Below are 21,580 nucleotides of genomic sequence, written 5' to 3' on the forward strand. Positions count from 1 at the left end.
GCATCAAAGGAAGGTTACATTCTTTTCAGTATATTTAATTGGAGATGTTAACAAAGTAAACAACACATTTAAAATGATTTCTAAATCAAAAACTCAATGAAATATTTTTGAAGCTTTCATTATCTGGATGACACACGAAGATGGTACCCCTTTTTTTTAACGAGGATGTATAAGTAAAGCTTTACTGCAGATTTTATTCTTCCATTTATCCTATCACTCTCTCTACTGAATACCCGTGTTTCATTCACTCGTTTACTCACACGAGTGTGAGAAAAACATTGAAAGTATTGTAGCAAGTCTTGGTTTCTTGATTCACTTTTCCTGCCCCTGAGTTATCCAGTGATAGACACATCCCATTTTGTTTAACTACAGGTCATCACTTAGGGAGCTCATTAAAGTAGGAATTATGTATTCTTCAAGTTTTCTGAAAACTAGTGGGACCATAACCTCTAATTCATACTTTTATTCTTTCCTCATTGGAGCCTTAGTAGAGGGTCCTTGATGAAAAAGGAGTTCTGTGGCCTCTCGCTAGAGAAGGGAAGGGGTATGGAGAAGTGGTGTGATTCAGTGAGTACCCCCACTAAAGAAAGGAAAGAAGACCAGCAGAAGTCTGGGCAGAATAGCCCTCGTGTGGTACAACTTTCTCATGACAACGTCGCATTGTACTGTAATCATCTGTGTAAGCAGCTGTCTTCCTAAATACACAGGGAATGCCCCAAAGGCTGCCATGGCATCTTGTCTATTTTTAAAGCCCTGCTTCCAGGTAGAGTGTTGAATCCAAATGTATTAAATTGAAAGAAACATTCGTTAGGGGTTCATATCTAGGAAGGAGAAATGGGAACAACAGATCTGTCATAACAATTAAAACTTTTGCAGAATGTTTTAACAGTTTGTAACTTCTTCAATTTGTCATTTGAGTCCTCCTTCCTGTCTTGCAGTTGTTATCTGTAGTGAAACTCAACCCCCAAGGACCTCTGTTCTTATTTTGGGTTAAACTGGACATAAAAGCTGGGGCGCTGTGTGTCTTCCTCCAGCCACCCTTTATGAGAAACGACTAAGAAGGGATAGCGCAGGTCAAGGGAGATTTAGGACAGAAACTTTGGCTTTTGCAGTTTTTCCTGGTTGGGCCGGGAACTCTTTCCAGTCTACACACCCCCTATAAGGTGCTTACCATCTCTATTTTTAAACTGAAATTCAGTCAGCCTCTATGTTTTCACATTCCGTCCTCCACATGTCCCCAGCAACTCATTTATAAATAATTAAGACTTCTTCAGACTTCTAAACTTTCATAGTAAGGGAACACTGGGATCCCTGTTTACCTAATTTATTGTGGAAAAGGCAGCAATAACTGCTGCTGATGCTAGTAACAACAGCAGTTAATGCTCATTACTCACCATGCACTGTGTGCTAAGCACATCACATGCTTAATCATATCTAACCTTTGCAGCAATATATTTTACTATTACCATTCTTTAAGAGGAGGAAACAGGCTTACAATGAGAGGTTAAGTAAAGTGCCCAAGTAAGTGATGGAGCTGGAAGCTGAAGTTGAGGTATCTGAGTCCAGAGATTATGTCTTACTCACTAATTATTAGCTAATAATCCTTATTAAATGGCACTATCCTTATTTTTAAAAAGGTTTAAATGATCACTTTTAGTTTTTTAGATGTTACTATCCAGAAACAAACACAAATTATTTTCTCTAACATTTTTCAAGGAACAAAATAAAATTAAAACTATTGGACAGATAGTAGGAAATTAAAGGAAATAACCACCCCACATACTTGCAAAATACGATCCCCTTCTCGAATCCGGCCATCTTTGGCAGCAATGCTGTTTGGATCTACCTGTAAGGGAGAGGACACACAGCTTCAACTGGATATGCAATATCCTCCCAGGAACTTAAAAATATGGTTTTAAAAAATATTTTTAAAAACATATTTCAAGTTTTTCTATTGATTTATAGAGTGCATGCCAAATTTTTCTTCTGTCAACTGATTCTAAAAATGTAAATGAACTATTTTAGAATTAATTACAATAAAATTAAAGAGTACTAGAGCATGTTAAAAAAAAAAAAGAATATTCACAGGAATAAAAATAGCCACCTCCCAACAAGGCAAAATTCACAATGTTTGGCATCCAGTCAAGGATTACTAGACATACAAAGAAGCAGGAAAATATGACCCTTGATGAGGATTGAATCAATAAAAGAAAACTAAACTAGAACTTACACAGCTGTCAGATTAGCAGTCAATGACATTAAAAGAGTTATTATAGGAGATATGGGGATATATGTATATGTATAGCTGATTCACTTTGTTATAAAGCAGAAACGAACATACCATTTGTAAAGCAATTATACTCCAATAAAGATTTTTTTTTTAAAAAAAAAGAGTACTAGAACACATCTTGATTTGTGGACCACTTTTCTCTCCCTGCCTCTCTTTGTTTCTTCCTTCTTTTTATCCTTTCTCTCCTTTTTATTTTATTTTATTTATTTATTTTTATATCTGTTCACTCATTTCTGTATCCCAACTGTCAGACATCGTCTTCAGCTGACATGATCCTCAGCTGATGTTAATACTAGGACCCAGGAAATTTACTTTCTGCTAGGGTGATTTTTAAATCCTGTCTTAGCTGTCTGAGAAAACCTGATAGCTATACCCTAAGTCCAAACTTATTAAAGGGATTTCTGTGTTATGAGCACATTAAGTTATAAAGAGATTTATAATCTATGTAGCTCAAGAAATGAAAAAAATCCTATCCATGTAGATTATTACTAGACACTACTTTACATATAGGGTGAAGTATATTAACTGTCACTTATTTTAGAATAAATAGATATTTAAAGCTCTATTAATAGTTTATCAACATTTTAATGGGCCAAACTTGAGTGATGACTTACTGTTCACTGGGGGTAATTCCATCTATCACATTTCACAGGAAGGCTTCAAACAATTTATTGGAGCTTATTCTAGCAAAGCCTTTTTTTTTTTTTTTCCTTTTTAAAGCAAAGTATTTCAAGTGTAGGGTAAGGTTGATCCATCCTATCCAGATGTTAGATATTACTTTTTAATTAGGTGGTGCCAGCCAATAAATGAGTTTTAAGTGATCAATCAAGAACAAAAGACACTATAATTACATGTAAGAGGTATAGGGAAACATTTTTTCCAAGTAATTTTGTTCTGTTCCTGTGGCTTTTTTATTATCCCTGAAAAGTAAAATTCCAAAGTTGACATGTTTAAATAGTAAACAGAGACTCACTTGAAGGAAATAAGGGATGATTAATCAATTGTATCCTATTTACAAGACATTCACAACTAAAACTTTGTCTTCAGAACAGTAATCAAACTAATATTAAAATTCTGCATTTGTACCTCCGTACATACTACAAAAGATAATGCTGCAGGTGTTTCCTTATACTTCCTCACCATAAGCAGAGGGGTTATCATAGTTGTTTATTTAAAAGAAGTATATAAGTGAAGTATTCTCTGGAGATTTTTCCATAGTGAGAGCCAGTCAGTAGATTCTTTGGTAAACTGATACATTTATAGAGCTGAGTAGTTTTCTAAGTTCATTAATTATATTATCTCTGCCAGAGTCTAAACACCTCTATAAAAGTAATGTGATAAGCATTATCGTACTAAGTTTCTAGGTGAGGAAGCCGAAGCGCAGTAAGTTACGTAATGTTTTCAAAGTCATGGCCAAGAAACTTTGGAACAGCACAGAACAGCAATTAGTGTTTAGTTTGGGTTCATACACATACATATATACGTACATGGTTTCACACGCATATATGTGTGTACATACATATATGCAGGAGTTAGATAACATATCTATATATACTTGTATATGCATATATGTGTTTGCCTGTATATGTGTAATTATAAATATGTTTGTATGTGTATATGTATATATATCTCACACACACATAATACCTTACTACTTCTCATAAAATGATTCTTCCGGGAGTTTCAAAAAATCACCTATAATAATAAATTTTGCTTCACATTTTTTCAAAGTTATTAACACTGAGGGTATTTCACATTTACGTACCTCACTTTTTTTAATTGAAGTATAGTTGATTTACAATGTTGTGTTAGTTTCTGGTGTACAGCAAAGTGATTCAGATATACATGTATGTACATATTCTTTTCCATTGTGGCTTATTACAGGATATTGAATACAGTTCCCTGGGTAAGTACCTCACTTCTTGAAAGTGATTATGGGGCTGAATAAAACAAACCAATGGATGCACTTCTTGGATATGATATTTAAATTTATCAATTCTGTCAGCAGAGTAAAATATCTGATAATTGTGAATATTAGATTTAAAAGTCAATGCTATTGTTAACAGGACAGTTAAAAGACACAGCGGGAACAGAAGGACAAATGTTTGCTGATCAAAAACTTTGCTCGACTTCCTGCGTACTTAAGGGACTTTATTCAGATTTAGACAATGTTACAATTTTTGCACTTCTCCTTACTGGGATTCTGTGGTGAAAGCATCCACATTAAATAGGCTGATAATAATTCCACTACTTGGGCAACATAATTTACTTTCCTAATTGAAAGTGACAACTACTGGCACATTGCCAATTCTTCCCATTCCAGCCTCCCAAGGATTTTCTCATCATGAGTCATTTCACTCCACTGCTCGCTGTCTGCCTCCTCTAACCTCTCCTCCATGGCATTTCTCACCTCGCTGACATAAATGCCGGTGTCTTCTTCATCATCCGTTCGGTAACAGACTGTCAGGCCCAGCTTCTCTTGACTGTTAACACGACACAACTCGACCTCCTGAGAGAAAAACACACACAGAACGACATTTATCTCAGAGAGAAATCAAATCCCGCAGTAGGATGGAGAACTCACTGATATTCTTTAGGCCATCCTGGGAAGTCTTCATAATCATTGCCCAACATCTGAAATTAACCCATGTTACCAGAATCCTCACAATTTACTCTCAACATGTATATCTGTATATTCAGGCCAGTGTTTTAACTTTTCATTGTAAAGTTGGAGGTGTGCAGTTTTTTTATATTAAATCATAAAACTTTACAAAACCACAAATGAAGTTTAAATAAAATATGTATAAATCAAAAATATGGAATCAAGAAAATATTTGAGAATGTTAAAGTAGGTAGCAAAATGTTTATGAAACTACTGTGTTTTTATTTGTATTTTAATAAAACAAAATTAAGTTCAAATAAAAAAAGACTAAACTGTACATCAATACTTCTTTTGAGTTCTATACAACATTATAATAAGCAAGAGTTCTGTGTAGCTCAGGCCAAGGTTTTCTATTACCTTGTAGCAGCTTTCACCCTTGGAAAGAAATAGGTTCATCCAGGCTGTAGGGAGAGACATCAACAGTCATATGGGCAGAGGCAATGATTCAAAAATGTAGCAGTAAATGAACAAGGAAACACATCTACTGCAACACATGGCTAAGGGGCTTAAAATGTCAGTGCTTAGGTAATGTATATTGAATCTATTTCTTGATTTATATTCAGTAAAATAATAGTAAATTTCAGTGTATTTCATTTTTATATAATAAAATAGACTTGTACTACTCTCAGAAGCAGATGACTTTTAGAATAAATTGCATAATTCCAAGCACTGAAACACAAATTGGTGCTCTCATCATGGAGAACGTGTTCCTATTGGATGGAGGTTATAAGGCCCTTTAGTAAAGAATCAGATGAGGAAGAACAGAATAAATTTAAATTGGAAATGAAATCTAGACCATCTTTCTAAAACTCAGGCTTTGTGGGAGTTATTTGTCTGTCTTGCTTAATGCTCTCTCTCTAGTGCCTGGAACAGGGGACTGTTCAGTGTGGGGACTCAGTTAATGTTGGTTGAAGGGTGATGGCTTTTATTTCAAAATATATCCTAGTGTTTATAACTTTTTGTAAAACAATAATTAAATAATATTTCCTCTTTAACTGGAGGTAGATTTTGTGTGTGTGTGCGCACACGCGCACGTGTGTATGAATGAAGGGAATAAAGTTTGTTAATAAAGTATCCATTTAACTGTATATGATCTGAAATAGTTACCAGGACTAAATAAAGAGAAACTCACTTAATTTCAAACTAGAGGATATTTTCCTGTACACTATGCTACATTTGAAGAAGTATCTTCCCTTTTAACTTTGTATTTCAGTGAAGGTCTTGTCATTGGAAAATAACCATTTATTTTGGTGACGTACTATAAACCAAAGGTAAATCCTTAACAAGGATACACTGTCATAAGCTCCAGTGACCAATAATTTCACAGCTAATAGCAAATAAAAGAAAATTTAAATCTTCTATCCTGAGACATGTACTGCAGATTGGTGAAGTACATGAAACCATGAAGAATGCTGACTTTACACCTGGTAGACAAAGATACTCTAAATTACACTACAGAGCTTAAAAAGGGCATGGTGTATGTTGAACAAGAAGAAAAAAAGTCTTTTCACCTAGAGGAAGAATAGCAAACAGTGACATGTTTTGGCGCCAGAAGCAAAAAGTATACACCAATCAAGGGCATTTTCAAAATTGGCAACAATTAATGCCTCTAGAGGGAAAGAATACTTGACTAAAACTGTAACATTAGGAAGGAATTATAGCAACAAAAGAGCTTCGATTACAGCAATGAAGTATACAGTTAAGGAGTAAAGAAGCTTGTGATTCCTAAGAGGCCTACAAGGAAACCTAAACATCCCATACAAAATTGAAAGTGAGACCTTTAAATTAAAGCAAATGATCTGTATTGGGAGCTGAAACCCATTGACTTTCGATGTCCTTCCAATAGCACTGGAGAAAACACCCCATCCTGGGGGAAGTTGTTTCCAGAGGGAAGCATTCCTTTCGTGAGTGTTTTCTCTACACTCTCCATGCTGTACTATGGTTTGGTGTTTGTTTAGAAGATGCATATCTAAATATTTTGTGGTAAAATGGAACCAATCTATTAAAATAAAAAGGGTAGAACCACCCATACAACACCAATATCACCAAGAATCACGGGGAAACAGAAATCTGAGATCCTGAGGTCAAAATAACTCTTCAATCTTGTCATCTTATTGAACCTAAGCAAAACTGTGAAGCAGGTCTCAAAGTTACCCACAGCATCTTTGTTTTCAACATCACCCCCTCCCCCTTTTAAGATACTGGGCATCCTCCTACTATTTATTTTGCTTCCTGGATTTCCTAAGGCTGCCAACCTAGGAAGCCATTGGGATTTCAGGCTTGCCATCCTAATTATCTCCTAGAAAAACCTGGTATTTGGTGTAGTCTTCCATTCTCTCACAAGTAGCTCTTGAGATATAAAGATAATTGATAAATAAATGTTTCTTAAAGGGATCATCATTAGTAATTATTTAAAATGTGGCCCCATCCAGGGTTTGGTTCACACCAATAAAGATTGAAAATACAATTTTTATTACAAGCCTTAGTTCAAAGGACTGAACTTATGGAAGTAAGTAAGATTCCAAGCTCCAGAGGAGGCGCAAGTGAGATTTCTCGGATCCCACAAACCACCGAGCACCAGCCCCAAGTGCGGACTTGCAATTCTTTCTTTGGTTGAGAATGTTTCAGATACTACAGATTTCATATTGGTACACAAAAGCATACATTTTAGAATCAAAGTTTCTTTAATTCTATGACAAAATAACTTATAAGCAGCTACCTGTTGACAATTTTGTTTGTATGAGGTAAAGGAGGCTTTGTAAAGGCTACTTATCTGAAAAGCATCCTCTAGCCCACGTTTAACTTAGTATTCCCTTCACACAAGTGCACACAAGCCTCTGACTTCTGAAGAAATAACCTTCTGGTAATAGAGAATGTTTTCCCTAACAACTTTCATACCTTTCCCTCTGTCACGAGGAAGCTGTTTGATGAAAAACATAAAAGTGAAATGCTACCTCTGTACATTTTCTCCGTGGAGACAATGCTTGGGTATCTACAAATCAAAGGCAAGCCCGCACGGATGGCACTGCTAACCATCCATAAGTCATTTGTGACTGCAGTGGAAGAATCACTTCATATACCCGATGAAACCACGTTCATTTTGGCTTAATGTGCTTTAAGATGCTATGTTCTGGGACTATGTACAGTCCCTTAGAAAAATCAAATCACAGTATCTAATCCTGTGAGAAACTGATTATTGAGATTGAGAGTGGAGTAGGAGATTAAAGTTAGTAAAGTTTGCTGTGAGATATCCTTCAAATTATAGACAGAATGGGATTTTACATAAATTGGTTGCACTACAGTGCTGTGAATATTTTATATATTTTTTTATGATTGGGTCTAAGGTGGAACAAGGAACTTAAAAAGAAAATAAAACACACTTTTGCTTTTTAGATGGAATTCTCTTGCTGGAAGAAGAACTGAGGCTTGAAGCTGCCTGAAATGGTTTTTTAAGCAAATTGTTTCCATGCTCTAAAGAGCTCTTGAGGCCCATGGCATGAGTGAGAAAATTCAGAGGCAATCAGTCTACGCAAGTCAGAATGAAAACCAGGGCTAAACAAGATGGTCACTGATATCAACTGATAATCCCGAGAGAGGGGTCTATTGTGTCCATATCTTTCTTTTAATTTTATTTGTTGTTTGGTTTTTATTCATCAGACAACATAGCCATTACTACACAAGCTTAGTATTAATCATATATCATTGTCTTAAATTTTGTAATGTTGATTAGTAACTAGTGAAATACCATGCTTAGTTGTTCCAACAAAACCTTTATTAAAAATGAATTAAGTAGGAAATATGAAAACTTTAACCCTCACAGCTAAGAGAAGCCTAGATACTCTACTGTGAAAATATTGCTTCAATTCCCTCTCTTCTGGATAGTGGAAATCAGGTATAAAACTCAGTAAAAAATAAACGACAAAACTCCTGCAATACCCAAATTGCTATGACTACAACATTTCAGGCTTGGACACCCCAACTCCAAACATTCAAAACAAGTTACTGCAACTAATAAATAAATTACATTTTATAGAGACATTAGGGTAAAAGCGAAAGCACGTGGTCCTGTCTTTACACTAACACCCCTAACCTCACCTCCTCACTCAACCACTTTCCCTTTTCAATGATATTGTTGTGAAATACAGGCAGTGTTTAATCCTATCCTATTCTTAGCGACTTTCTCTTTCTGAATCCTTTGAGAAATAAAACTGCCACATTTTTCTAGATCCAGGTTGTCTGCTTCTCACTGTGGACTCTGAATTGCCTTAGGAAGTCTTAAATTACCCATTTGAGGTTTGTGGAAATGTAATCAATTTTAACAAAGCCTAACAAAGAAAAAGATGTTAATTTTGTTTATACTTTTAACTGGGGAAGGGAATGGATTCACGAGGCCAGTAATTAAGAGTCCATGTCAGGAATAGAAATGGGAAACTTAAAATCAAGGTGAGTGTGACAAGTGGTTTGTATTTTGTATGGTTACTTCTGCTGTGTCAACTAGAGAATCAGGCCAGCGGCATGGGCACCTGCCCTTTAATGGGCTTTCACTCAGCCCTGCTCTGTCTATACCAAAGAGCAAAGGCAGGGCAGGAAACCAGAAAAACGTGCTGTTTGCATCAGACATGTTTTTTTCTTCCTTCCTATTTTGATATTGTATCTTTTGAGAAAGTGCACTTGTTTTTAAGTATTAGGATCATGTGGTTTACCTTTGTAAGAATCCAGAAATTCAGGGTTTTTCACAGTTGACTCTTGAGATTTGAACAAAACATAAAATGATCATTTATTAGCTTACAAGTGGCACTGCTAAACATCCACAATCATCTGTGTCTAGATTTTGTGATTTATATGTTAGTTGTGGGCAGGTCTACATCAATATAATTCAACATGTCATAGCAATGTACAGAAAAGACTACTCACAAAATGTCATTTCCATAGTTGCTTTACTTCTAAAATATCCACTTTAAGCACTCCATGGTCTGATCAGCTTCCATTCCCACTCCACCATTTGTGCTCTCTCACTGGACCCTGAACCTGTTGACCCTTCCACTTTTCACTATCAATAATTCCCTCACACCCTCCCCTCTCTCCTTGCCCAGCTTGGAGCTGCAGTTAGTCACGATACTCATAAAAATCCACGTCTTTGCTGTTCTCTGCCTTTACCGTATCACCCAGCAAAGGTCAATCACTGCCAAGCCCAACTATTCACTTCCTTGTGTTCCCACCTAAGCAGCTGTATGGTCCTGGAGGAAAAGACACAGCCATGCTAACTACACGGACTGCTTTCACTGTAAGCTCATTCCCACAAACCTCAGACGGGCCATCAACACTGCCTGACAATCGCACATGCTTCCCTCGTCAAGCTGCTCCACTTTCCTCAATTTTCCGACACAACCTGCCCACTCTCAGTTGATGACCTCCCCTCAGAACTCATTGGTTGCTAAGACATTCTTATTACCTCAACTTTCTGCTCTCCCAGATGAGTATTTCACACCCCTTTTCTCTGCAACTCTGCTAGGGTGCCTTCTCTCTCTTCACTCGTAGCCAATCATTCTATTCCACACTTGGAGAAAAAAGAAGCCATGAAATGGAAACCACTGTATCTTCCCTCCACTCAGCATATTAATCTAAGTTTATCTGTATCCACCCTGTAGGCAATAATTCTGTTACAGTGGAAGAAAGATCACCAATTCTATCAAAGGCCAATGCTTCCACTTGGTAAACCATTCCTTTTTTTTCTTTTCAATTTTTTTTCCTCCTGGAATTATTCCTTCTCTTTCTCCTGCATTATCAGTTTCTCTTTCCCTATGAGATCATTCCCATTGCCAGACACACACACACAAAGGAACAATATCATCCTTATGGGATGGGGAGGGAGGAAACCCCACAAAGATGATGGTCAGCTATAGGTTGAGGGCTGCTGGAAGAATCAAATAAAAATGCCTTGGAAGACATAATGGAATTGACTTGGTGCTTACCAAGGCCAAATTTCCGAGCAGAGAACACTGACCGTGCAAAGGCACAGAGATAGGGAACAACATATCATGTTAGAGGAGCCTTAAGTAATTAATGTGTGTGAAGCTAAGGGTTGAAGATTGGAGTGGGTGAGTGGACATGATGAAGAATAAAACTGGAGAAGTGGCAAGATCATAGAAGAATGACTGCACTATACTGAATAATTTGGACTCTGTAAAAAAGTAAAGAAGACTCACGGAAAGGGAAATAGCATAGTCTGGTTTGCAGTTTGGAAAATGGCTTCAACAGTAGCATGGAGGGTGAGTTGGAGGGGTTAAGAGATGGAGAGACAATTTGGGAATGTTACCAGTTCATGCAAGAGAAGGTAGGAGCTTGAATGTAAACCGTGTCATATAAGTCCTTAAACAACGTTACTATTATTTCTACTTTATTGATGAAGAAAATGAGGCATAGAGATAAGTAACTTGCCCAGAGTCACACAGCCAAGTCAGAAGCAGAGCTGCGATTCAAGGCCTAACTAAAGGACTCATCCTGAATTCTCAACAGCTCCTTGCTCTGGTTCCAGTTACAGCTCTTTCTCATTTTTCAGTTTTCAGCTTAAATAATATCCTGGATAGGATCCCTCTCCATCACTCTTTCTGAAGCAGAGTCTCCAAAATTTTCTACAGAAATTTCACCAATGCTTAGTAACTTCTTGACAACTATGATTATTTATTCTTTTTTATTATCAAATTTGTATTTTATTAAGTTGCTTATTTTTATTGTTGGTTTCCTTTACTATTCTTTAAGCAGATATTTTCTGTTATGTTTATTATATCCCACAAGTCTTAGATATGAAAGAAGGAAACTCAGCTCTTGAGGAGAGTGCCATGCCGTCTTCTTTACATTCCTAATACCAGCAGAATCTGGGGATTTATGAGAAGCCCCCCAGGCATCTGCTGGATGAGTTAACTACTATAGTGAAGTTGGATTTAGGCTATAATTGCTTTGGCTATGTTTGTAACTCAGTATAATCGTATTAGATTAAGTAGAATAGATTCAGAAAACTGTTCAAACAATAAATGTGACTGACTCTCTTGTAATTTCTGCCAACAAGATAATTAATCACAGTGAACTAGAAAAATCAAGCCAAATTAACTATAAAGTACTCATTCTAAGAATTCTTCTAGCACGTTTAGTTTTTATTCACTTTATTCACCTGACACTTTCATAGCACCTGCTATGTGCCAAGGCCCTCATTTAGCACAGGAAACTTTTAGGTACCAACCATTGTGATAAATGTTTTGGGAATACTGTCACATTTAGTTTTATAAAAATATGACAGGCTAATATAGTGTATCACAGTTATTTACGGTCTAACCAGCGTTCATTCTCTCTCTTTTTGAAAGCATGACTCTAAATTTCTTGTGCAGAATCACACCTTCTTCTTTCCTTGTCTATATGTCTGTTCAACACTGATTTCAGCTTTAGGGGCAGTCATGTGACCTAGATATCAGCCAATGAGTGTATTTTATTTCCTTAGCTGTAGTGATCATTTCAAGGATGGATATTTGATACGGTTCAAGCCCATAAATATCAGGCCTGAGAGTTTTGTTGAAACTATTGAGAAAAGAACACTTGCCTTCCCTGTTGTACTTGAACCTGCAAGACTATAGGAGCAGCTCAAATCTTCATCTTCCCACAATATATAGAGCCTGGGGGTAAATGCAACAAAGAGGAGATAAAAGCCAAAAGATGGAGAAAGACTAAAATTTAGTGGCATCGTTTGAGCCCCTGCATCAAGTTATACCTGAAATAGTAAACTTCTGGAATTTTCAATTCAGAAAGTCAATACATCTTCCTTTTCTCCGTAAGTATTTGTTTTGAGTCTTCTGTTTTTTGGATCAGAGTCCCAATTGATTTTGGTAGATAGTAAAAATTTCATTTTATAGATAAAACAATTCAGGCCCAGCATTAAGTAATTCACCTAAGGTTACTTAGCAACTATTTGTCTGAGTCAGAAATTGAATATAGGTTTTTTTTTTTTCTTGCTTTTACTCCAAAGCTTGTTTTTTCACTCAATACACTCTTCTAGTCCAACGATGATTTAAGAGCTCATTATTAGACTGAGGCTTAAACACTTAAAGAACTCAGAAAAGTGCAATGGGCTACATGGTAGAAAATAGATGAGTCAAGGGATGAACCAAAAGAGGGAAAGTTCCAGAGAGAAGCTACTTTCACGCAGTGGGTAAGAAGTTCATTGCAGCTATAGCAAAGGGTTGCTGAGGGGAGTATTAAGAGATGATGCTAGAGAGGTGAGTTAGGACCAAAGTCTAAAAGATCTCATAACCAAAGTCCTGGGCAGAAAAGGGAGAGGGAGATCAATATGCAAAATTTGGGGCATTCCAGCTTCTATAAACTACAAAGAGTTATGAAAACTAGGACTACTGGGAGGAAGCAAGGACTTGATTTTCTGGTATTCAACTGAGGCAGAAGCATAAATTTCTTCTATTTTATTTTTAATATTGATTAAATTTTAAGAAAATTAATATAATCATAAGTTACTTCATAGGATTACTTGGAAGGAAATTTTAGACACAATTTAACTTGTCCTCCAACTTTTATCAATAGAAATGATTTTCCCACATTTACCTGGTAATTTAGCGGCAGAGCTAAGATAGAAGCCAAGTCTCCTGACTTTCATTCAATAGCTCTTTTTTACTGTTATCTCGTTGATTCTCATATTATTCTTTACGTAATTCTCACCTGGGATGGTCCTTTGGGGTGTGCAGGGAGGAGAGTGTGATGGGAATGGGAAAATCACTGCAGGAAATGAGAGAAGCTGATGGAAGTGGGTTACCTAGGTGAAATGTGTGGAAGCAGGAACAAGGTTGACAAGTGACGTTAGCTGTAAGGTAAACTGAATCAGGGTGATGACACAGGACTCAAGGAGAAAAGGGCTTGAGTTGACATCTTTTTAAAACTATTCTTTCAACGCTTTGTGTCTATAGTAGACTTAAAAAGAAGAAATAGCACACTAAACTTTTATATAAAAGTATTGTCCATTCTCTGAGAGGCTCAAACACCTATTGTCATTCTCATAGTACTGCATTTCACCTGGTCCTGCTGTCTTTATTGTATCTCTACTCCTGCCATTTGTAAGCTCTCTTCTCTTTGAATTACGGAAACTAGCTTTTTCAAAAGAAAGTGCTAACAGCATTTCTTTGATATTGGTCATGTGCATTCTGAAGAGTAAATAGTCGAAAATGACAGGGTGACCCTTTGTGCCCTGGTAGTCCTTGATTCAGTGATTGTAATTCTTGGTTCCATTCACCGTCATGCTTTTGAGCTTGGCCATGTTTTCCATAAAGGAGACCAGCTAAAGAGATACCATTTACTATTTGGGGTGCTGTTTTAAAGTAAAAAGAAAAATCATTTTGAAAAGCAGACATTTACTTGAGAAAGAAAAATACCTTTTACTTAAATATAAGACAACCCATAGCTACTCTGGGTGGCAGAGTGAGCATAGTAGAGGAATAAAAGTAAGATCTACACATTCGCAAGATGATCCTCAGGAGCACCTACAAGGGGATTGAGTAAACTAGGACTGAAATAGGTTATAAATATTAACACTGGGTGACAGAGTTATCCCTGCTTTATCTAAGAGAAAACAATGTCATTTGGAAGCTAACCTTTTGGAATATTGGAAGCCCTGTTAAATGTTTGGCACAGAAGTTGATATACTGCCTATCCCTTGACAGGTAGGATATATAGATAAGAACAAAGTGGCAAAGAAGGCAGAATGAAGAGCTACAGGGCTGTGGTCTAAGATAAACCCAAGAAGGAATATATTTATGTTTGGTGGCTAGGATTAAAAGACTGCTCCAAAGGGCCCAGAGTTTAGTAGAGATGGTAGATTTACTGTGAACCAAAGTTAAAGGAAGGAAAGAATCTGGGGCATGATAGCAAAAACTACATTTTTGAACTTGAATGGAGATAGTAATCTAAATTTATCAGATAATATTCCATTTATCATGCTCCATGTAGGGTCAATACGTTGATATGCAATGGAAATTTTTTTGCTAAAAATAGTGCAAACCCACTGTGTTTTTCATAGGTAGGAAAATTAGGTGTAAAACTTACACAGAAACTACAAAGATTTTACATTGTAAAACATTACGTAGAATAAATTTGTGTTCCTGGAAGTGGATCAGAGGAAGAAGTCTTTTATGTTATTATATTTTTATACCTAATATTTAAGACCTTGTTGAAAATATGATCAAATAATGAATTAAATTTTCTTCTAACTACAAAAATCCAAAATATCGTCTGCCTTACCATGATCATTCAAAAATATGGTATTTTATTCAAGCATCTCATGGTCAGTAAGTAACTTGTTCCACAAGATTCGTTATGAAAAGATGTTTGGTGTCCCACATCTCCAGATTAGTACCACAGTGTATAATAATAAATTTCTTTGTAAATACATAGTGATTAATTGTAGGTAACAGGCTGATCCTGCATTCATGCATTATTTCATATTTTTTAGGTTCTATGTTTTGCCACTGGCCATTATCCAAAGTGTTCAAAGAACTCATCTGATAGCACAGATTCTAGATTTTTCCTTTTCTATCCCTTCTTTACGGAGTCAGCTCTCCTAGTTATTTTTTAAGGCTGGTCTGTTTTGATACATGAAATGCACTGCATCTTTATTGTACTGGCAATAAAATTCTAATAACATGCATTAAAACCAATTAGTAGACCTGAATATCTCCGGATCTAATGAATGAGAAAAGGAGGGCCTACATTTATCTATTTCAGATATTATACATTGAATTCTAGACTGGGAGACGCCCGTGTCTCTGTTGACACAACAGAAATTTGTCAATCCTTTTCAGAACTTCTCTTTATTTGAAAAGCATTTAGGAAGTTTTCCAGCATATGTTATTAAGGAAACATAAAAGGAAGATTAACAAAGCAGAAGAAGAGGGGAAATAAATAAACCTGTTGACAAAATGAACTTTATTTCCATCAACTGGTTATTGGAGCAGGAAATACAGGCTTTTCTAATGAGGCACTGGGCTATGATGGCGAGTTTTCTTCTAAGCCATTTTATGGTGGGGGCTAGGGAGCTTTTCCTGTGGTCATCATAACAGGAAAAGGTACAAGACTTTTAAACCTGTCAAGATCCCATAAAAGTTATAATAATTATCCCCAAATTATTTTTTCCCTGTTCTTTTTCTTGTTTGGTAAAGTAGCACTTTCATATAATCAAATGTGTTCACATTACCGCCATAGATATTTCTGATCTAACCAAGGAAAACAAATCCTAAAAACATTTCTCTTACAAAAGACAACAAGAGGTTAAAAGTGTGGAAGTTAAAGTTTTGCATTTTATTCAACATTTTTACATTTTCTCCAAAAGCTCAAGATAGTTGGTGAGTTATTTATTTTTCTTAAATCAATAAGCAATGCAAATAAAGCAATGGACAAAGGATTAATCTCCAAAATATACAAGCAGCTCATGCAGCTCAATATCAAAAAAAACAAACAACCCAATCCAAAAATGGGCAGAAGACCTAAATAGACATTTCTCCAAAGAAGATATACAGATTGTCAACAAACACATGAAAGGACACTCAACATCACTAATTATTAGAGAAACACAAATCAAAACTACAATGAGGTATCACCTCACACTGGTCAGAATGGCCACCATCAAAAAATCTACAAACAATAAATGCTGGAGAGAGTGTGGAGCAAAGGGAACCCTCTTGTACTGTTGGTGGGAATGTAAATTGATACAGCCACTATGGAGAACAGTATGGAGGTTCCTTAAAAAACTAAAAATAGGGGGCTTCCCTGGTGGTGCAGTGGTTGAGAATCTGCCTACCAATGCAGGGGGCACGGGTTCGAACCCTGGTCTGGGAAGATCCCACATGCCGTGGAGCAACTAGGCCCGTGAGCCACAATTACTGAGCCTGCGCGTCTGGAGTCTGTGCTCTGCAACAAGAGAGGCTGCGATAGTGAGAGGCCCGTGCACCGCGATGAAGAGTAGCCCCCACTTGCTGCAACTAGAGAAAGCCCTCGCACAGAAACTAAGACCCAACACAGCCATAAATAAATAAATTAAATTAAAAAAAAAAAAAAACTAAAAATAGAACTACCATATGACCCAGCAATCCCTCTACTGGACATCTACCCTGAGAAAACCATAATTCAAAAAGAGTCATGTACTACAATGTTCATTGCAGCTCTATTTACAATAGCCAGGACATGGACACAACCTAAGTGTCCATTGATGGATGAATGGATAAAGAAGATGTGACACATATACACAATGGAATGTTACTAAGCCATAAAAAGAAACGAAATTGAACTATTTCTTGTGAGGTGGATGGGCCTAGAGTCTGTTATATAGAGTGAACTAAGTCAGAAAGAGAAAAACAAATACCCCATGCTAACACATATATATGGAATCCAAAAAAAAAAAAAAAGGTTCTAATGAACCTAGGGGCAGGACAGGAATAAAGACGCAGACATAAAGCATGGACTTGAGGACACAGGGAGGGGGAAATGTAAGCTGGGACGAAGTGAGAGAGTGGCATGGACATATATACACTACCAAATGTAAAATAGATAGCTAGTGGGAAGCAGCTGCATAGCACAGGGAGATCAGCTCGGTGCTTTGTGTCCATCTAGAGGGGTGAGATAGGGAGTGTGGGAGGGAGGTGCAAGAGGGAGGGGATATGGGGATATATGTGTAGGTATAGCTGATTCACTTTGTTATACAGCAGAAACTAACACAACATTGTAAAGCAATTATACTGAAATAAAGATGTTAAAAAAATGCAATAAATATAATATTTCACTTTCACATTTTTAACTAAAAATAATTGTAGTTTATTCAAAAAAGAAGCAATGTATGCATTTGAAATACAACCATTCTTAGAAGGGAGAAAGTTCATTTGGGAGAGGTATGTGCATTTTAAACATTGGGGAACCTTTCTCAAAATGTACATAACATTATTTGCAGGTATAATTTCATGTATACATATTTTCTAAGTTTGGTCATAGCTCCTTGTCTGTGCTTATATGATTCATAATTAACAATGACCTGTAATATTTATCACATATTATCCTATGATATATTTTTTAAAAATGGAAAATAAGTAATGGTATGGATTTTTCAGAGCTTGTAAAGTTTCATAAGAATGCACATATTCTCACATATATGTATCAATTTTTATTCTAGATGATATAATTTCCCCAGTGACTAGTGCATAGGTGTATAATTGTATGTTTGTGTAACCATGATGCCATTTTGTGGCATTTAAAGTAGTAGTAATTTTTTATATTGGATAGACAATTAAATAAATAATGATCAGATTAAATTATTTATTTATTTTAAATATTTATTTATTTAAATTATTTTATGGTTATTTGCCCAACTGCTTTATGATCTGCTTTTTCCTTGGGCCTTTGAAGAGTAGACATGTTTCTCTATTTGTTGTTAATGATATCAGTCTGAATATTTTGACCACTTGAAAAGTAATTTCCATCATTGCATTATGTATTCTACAGCCTGATTTGATAACTACAAACAAAAACATGGATCATCAAAATTAATCTGAAGTATATCAGCATCTGTTCATTACCGCATAATTTATAATAGCAAAGTATCATAAATGTCCTCAATGTCCACAGTATGTGACTTCTTAAATAAATAAGGGAATATCTGAACGATGGAATATTAAGACTCTGGAGAACTTTCATAACACGGGAAATGATCATTATAAATACTAAAGCAGGACACAAATTTATATAACATAACCATCTCCCTTTTGTGTGTTTTTTTAGTCTTATATTCAAATAAAAATTCCTGGAAGAAAATATGAGTAGTTAGCTCTAGTTGCTGTTGTTATGATCATGATTCCTTTCTTTTTAATATATCCTTGTATTTCCGAGCATATTTTCTGTGAGTATATACTTACCTAGAATCAGAAAAATAAGCATTATTTTAAAACAACAAATATTAATCATTGAAAACAAATGGGTGCTCTGTACATCATGGTAGCCGGCAGATCTCTATTCCTTCCTTTCTACACAATCATCTTATTTACTAGAAAATACTAATTAAAAAGCAAGGAAAAAAAAGTAATTTGATCAATTCAGTGAGGTGAGAAGAAACTAAACATAAACATCAAAGAAACACTGTGTGAGGGTTAGAAGCTCAAAGGCAGTACTATGGGCATTATCTTCATCTAAAGGAGACACAGACACTAAAACCTTGGTGGTTGTTTTTTTTTTTTTTTTGCGTTACATGGGCCTCTCACTGTTGTGGCCTTTCCCGCTGCGGAGCACAGGATCCGGACGCGCAGTCTCAGCGGCCATGGCTCACAGGCCCAGCCCCTCTGCGGCATGTGGGATCTTCCCGGACCGGGGCACGCACCCGTGTCCCCTGCATCAGCAGGCAGACTCTTAACCACTGCGCCACCAGGGAAGCCCCTTGGTTGTTTTTTAATGCCCCAAATTTAGCCAAGCTTTTCATTTATGGAGCTCTAGTAGGTTCTTTGTGCTCGTAGTAGGGCCAAATCTACATGAACACGTCAGACTTATCGACCCTCCACAATTCTGATCTTCTTTCCCAACTTGCTTAATGACATTACCATTGTGTCAGTCAGCGCCATTTAGGTCTTCACTGTTATCTTGTATTCTCCAACTGCGGCCTTTTACAGATAATGGACATTGCCTATAAAATGATTCTCCTTTCTCCTTTTCTTCCTACTCCCTTTGCTGTTGCTCTGGTTCAGTCTTGTAATTTTTCTTCTCCACCTGTTCAATCCCCTTGAATCATCTGGAAGATTACTGCTTGATTAATCTTATTAATATGTCTTTAACACATTATTTCATGCTCAAAAGCATTTATGGTTCCCACTGATTACTGAATTAAGTCAAAAGTTCTCAGATTGACTCTCCAGACTCTCTGTAATCTGATCCCAAACGACATCTGTAAAGCATCTCTTATTCTTCTGCTTAAAGATCGATGACCTGGCCAAACTGGAGTAGAAATCATTTCCCAGATCTGTCAGACTTTCTTCCTCCTTACCAAAATGTATGGCACTTCATTTACTATCCCTATTAAAATTCTGCCTATATTTAACATCTAATAAATTATGAACTTCCGAAAGGTGGAGGAAATGTATTCAACCTTGTATCTCAGTGTTGATAGTAGGAACTTGCAAGTAGTAAATGCTTGTGCCTGTTTGCTAAATAAATGAATCTATTTCAAACCACACCTGTATCACAGTCTCTTTATCACCTAGAAGTACTCTTCATCCCTCTGGGTACACAGTGGTCTCTGCATCTCTAATTCAATACAAATCATACTCGGCCTTACATGTCATTATGGAAGACAGGGACATTCCCAGTTTATAGGCATTAGGGTTTCCTTGCATCTGGCCATGTCTAGAAGACTAGTATAGATGAACCGCTAGGAACTATTTGTAAGAAGGCTTAAGAATCTCCCTGTGAAAAAGGATACAAAGACTCAAAGAATAGGACTCAAAAAGTAAGACTTCTGTGTTTGACAGTTATGTTGTGCTAGGTACTTTGAAGAGCCTTCCTGCCGAAAACAACTAATGAGGCTGACCTACTTCTTTTATTTATTTTTAAAGTATTACTAGGATGACAAAATAACAGTAAATACTCAGAGGACAAAACAAATGAGTGAAGGTGAGAATTTGGAAAAGAATAATCAGGAATCAGATTTTATCCTTGAGAGTATTTACTGATTTAAGTGAAGCTAGGCCTCAGTGTCCACAGTTTCACAGAGCGCAAAGAATAGGAGACAATGTCCAGAGCCTATTCAAGATAAAGAGTCTAACAGGAGACCACAGGAAGGAAGCTGGGAGGCCCAAGAGCTATTGACTTAGTGTTATGGTGAAAAAGAAATACAACACCTCTCTCCAGGGCATTGCAAAGAGAACTGTCTATCGTGAATTTTGGTCTTGAATGAAAGGGAGAAAAGTCTCATCTGAGAATAAGCAATAACAAGCTGGCCCCTACGCAAACTTCATGGATGTTTGCACCTCCAATTCAGACTACCTGGAGGGGTAACGGTGGTATCTACAACAGCTCAAGCTGATAATTAAGTTTAAAGTAGTCCTGGGAGGGTGATATCCCCAGGAGCCCAGCAGAAACGAACTCATGCTTTCTGGCTGGAGAAACCCAGGCCTCAAAGTGCGCCAGGGACAAAGTTGGAATTAAAATGTGCTTAGAGTCAAATTTCACAAAGTACACAAAGAAACAGTGCACCATGAGTGAGATCCAGCAGGAGAAAAAAAAATTAAATAGGAATCATAACTGGAAAGACATGGAGAATATATACAGAGAGATTTAACATAATGAAAGAAATAGGAACAAGGATGGTAAATATGAGTAATGAGTATAAAAATAACCAATAAAAAAGAATAAGAACGGGGCTTCCCTGGTGGTGCAGTGGTTGAGAGTCCGCCTGCCGATGCAGGGGACACGGGTTAGTGTCCCGGTCTGGGAAGATCCCACATGCCGCGGAGCGGCTGGGCCCGTGAGCCATGGCCGCTGAGCCTGTGCGTCCGGAGCCTGTGCTCTGCAACGGGAGAGGCCACAACAGTGAGAGGCCCGCATACCACAAAACA

General features: G+C 36.8%; 1 protein-coding gene across 2 annotated transcripts in view; it reads right to left on the reverse strand.

Annotated features, from left to right (window-relative positions):
• Positions 1-21,580, reverse strand: part of PDZRN4 (PDZ domain containing ring finger 4) — a 374,440-nt gene that overhangs the window by 17,368 nt on the left and 335,492 nt on the right. For both annotated transcript variants that reach the window (XM_030835379.3, XM_030835380.3), the window contains 2 exons: positions 4,701-4,799; positions 1,784-1,846 (listed from right to left, as the gene is read on the reverse strand). In XM_030835379.3, the coding sequence (XP_030691239.2) occupies positions 1,784-1,846; positions 4,701-4,799 (162 nt within the window). The remainder of the gene's footprint in view (positions 1-1,783; positions 1,847-4,700; positions 4,800-21,580) is intronic.

This window comes from Globicephala melas, chromosome 10 (genome assembly GCF_963455315.2).
Source record: "Globicephala melas chromosome 10, mGloMel1.2, whole genome shotgun sequence".
In the NCBI taxonomy this organism is placed as follows: Eukaryota; Metazoa; Chordata; class Mammalia; order Artiodactyla; family Delphinidae; genus Globicephala; species Globicephala melas.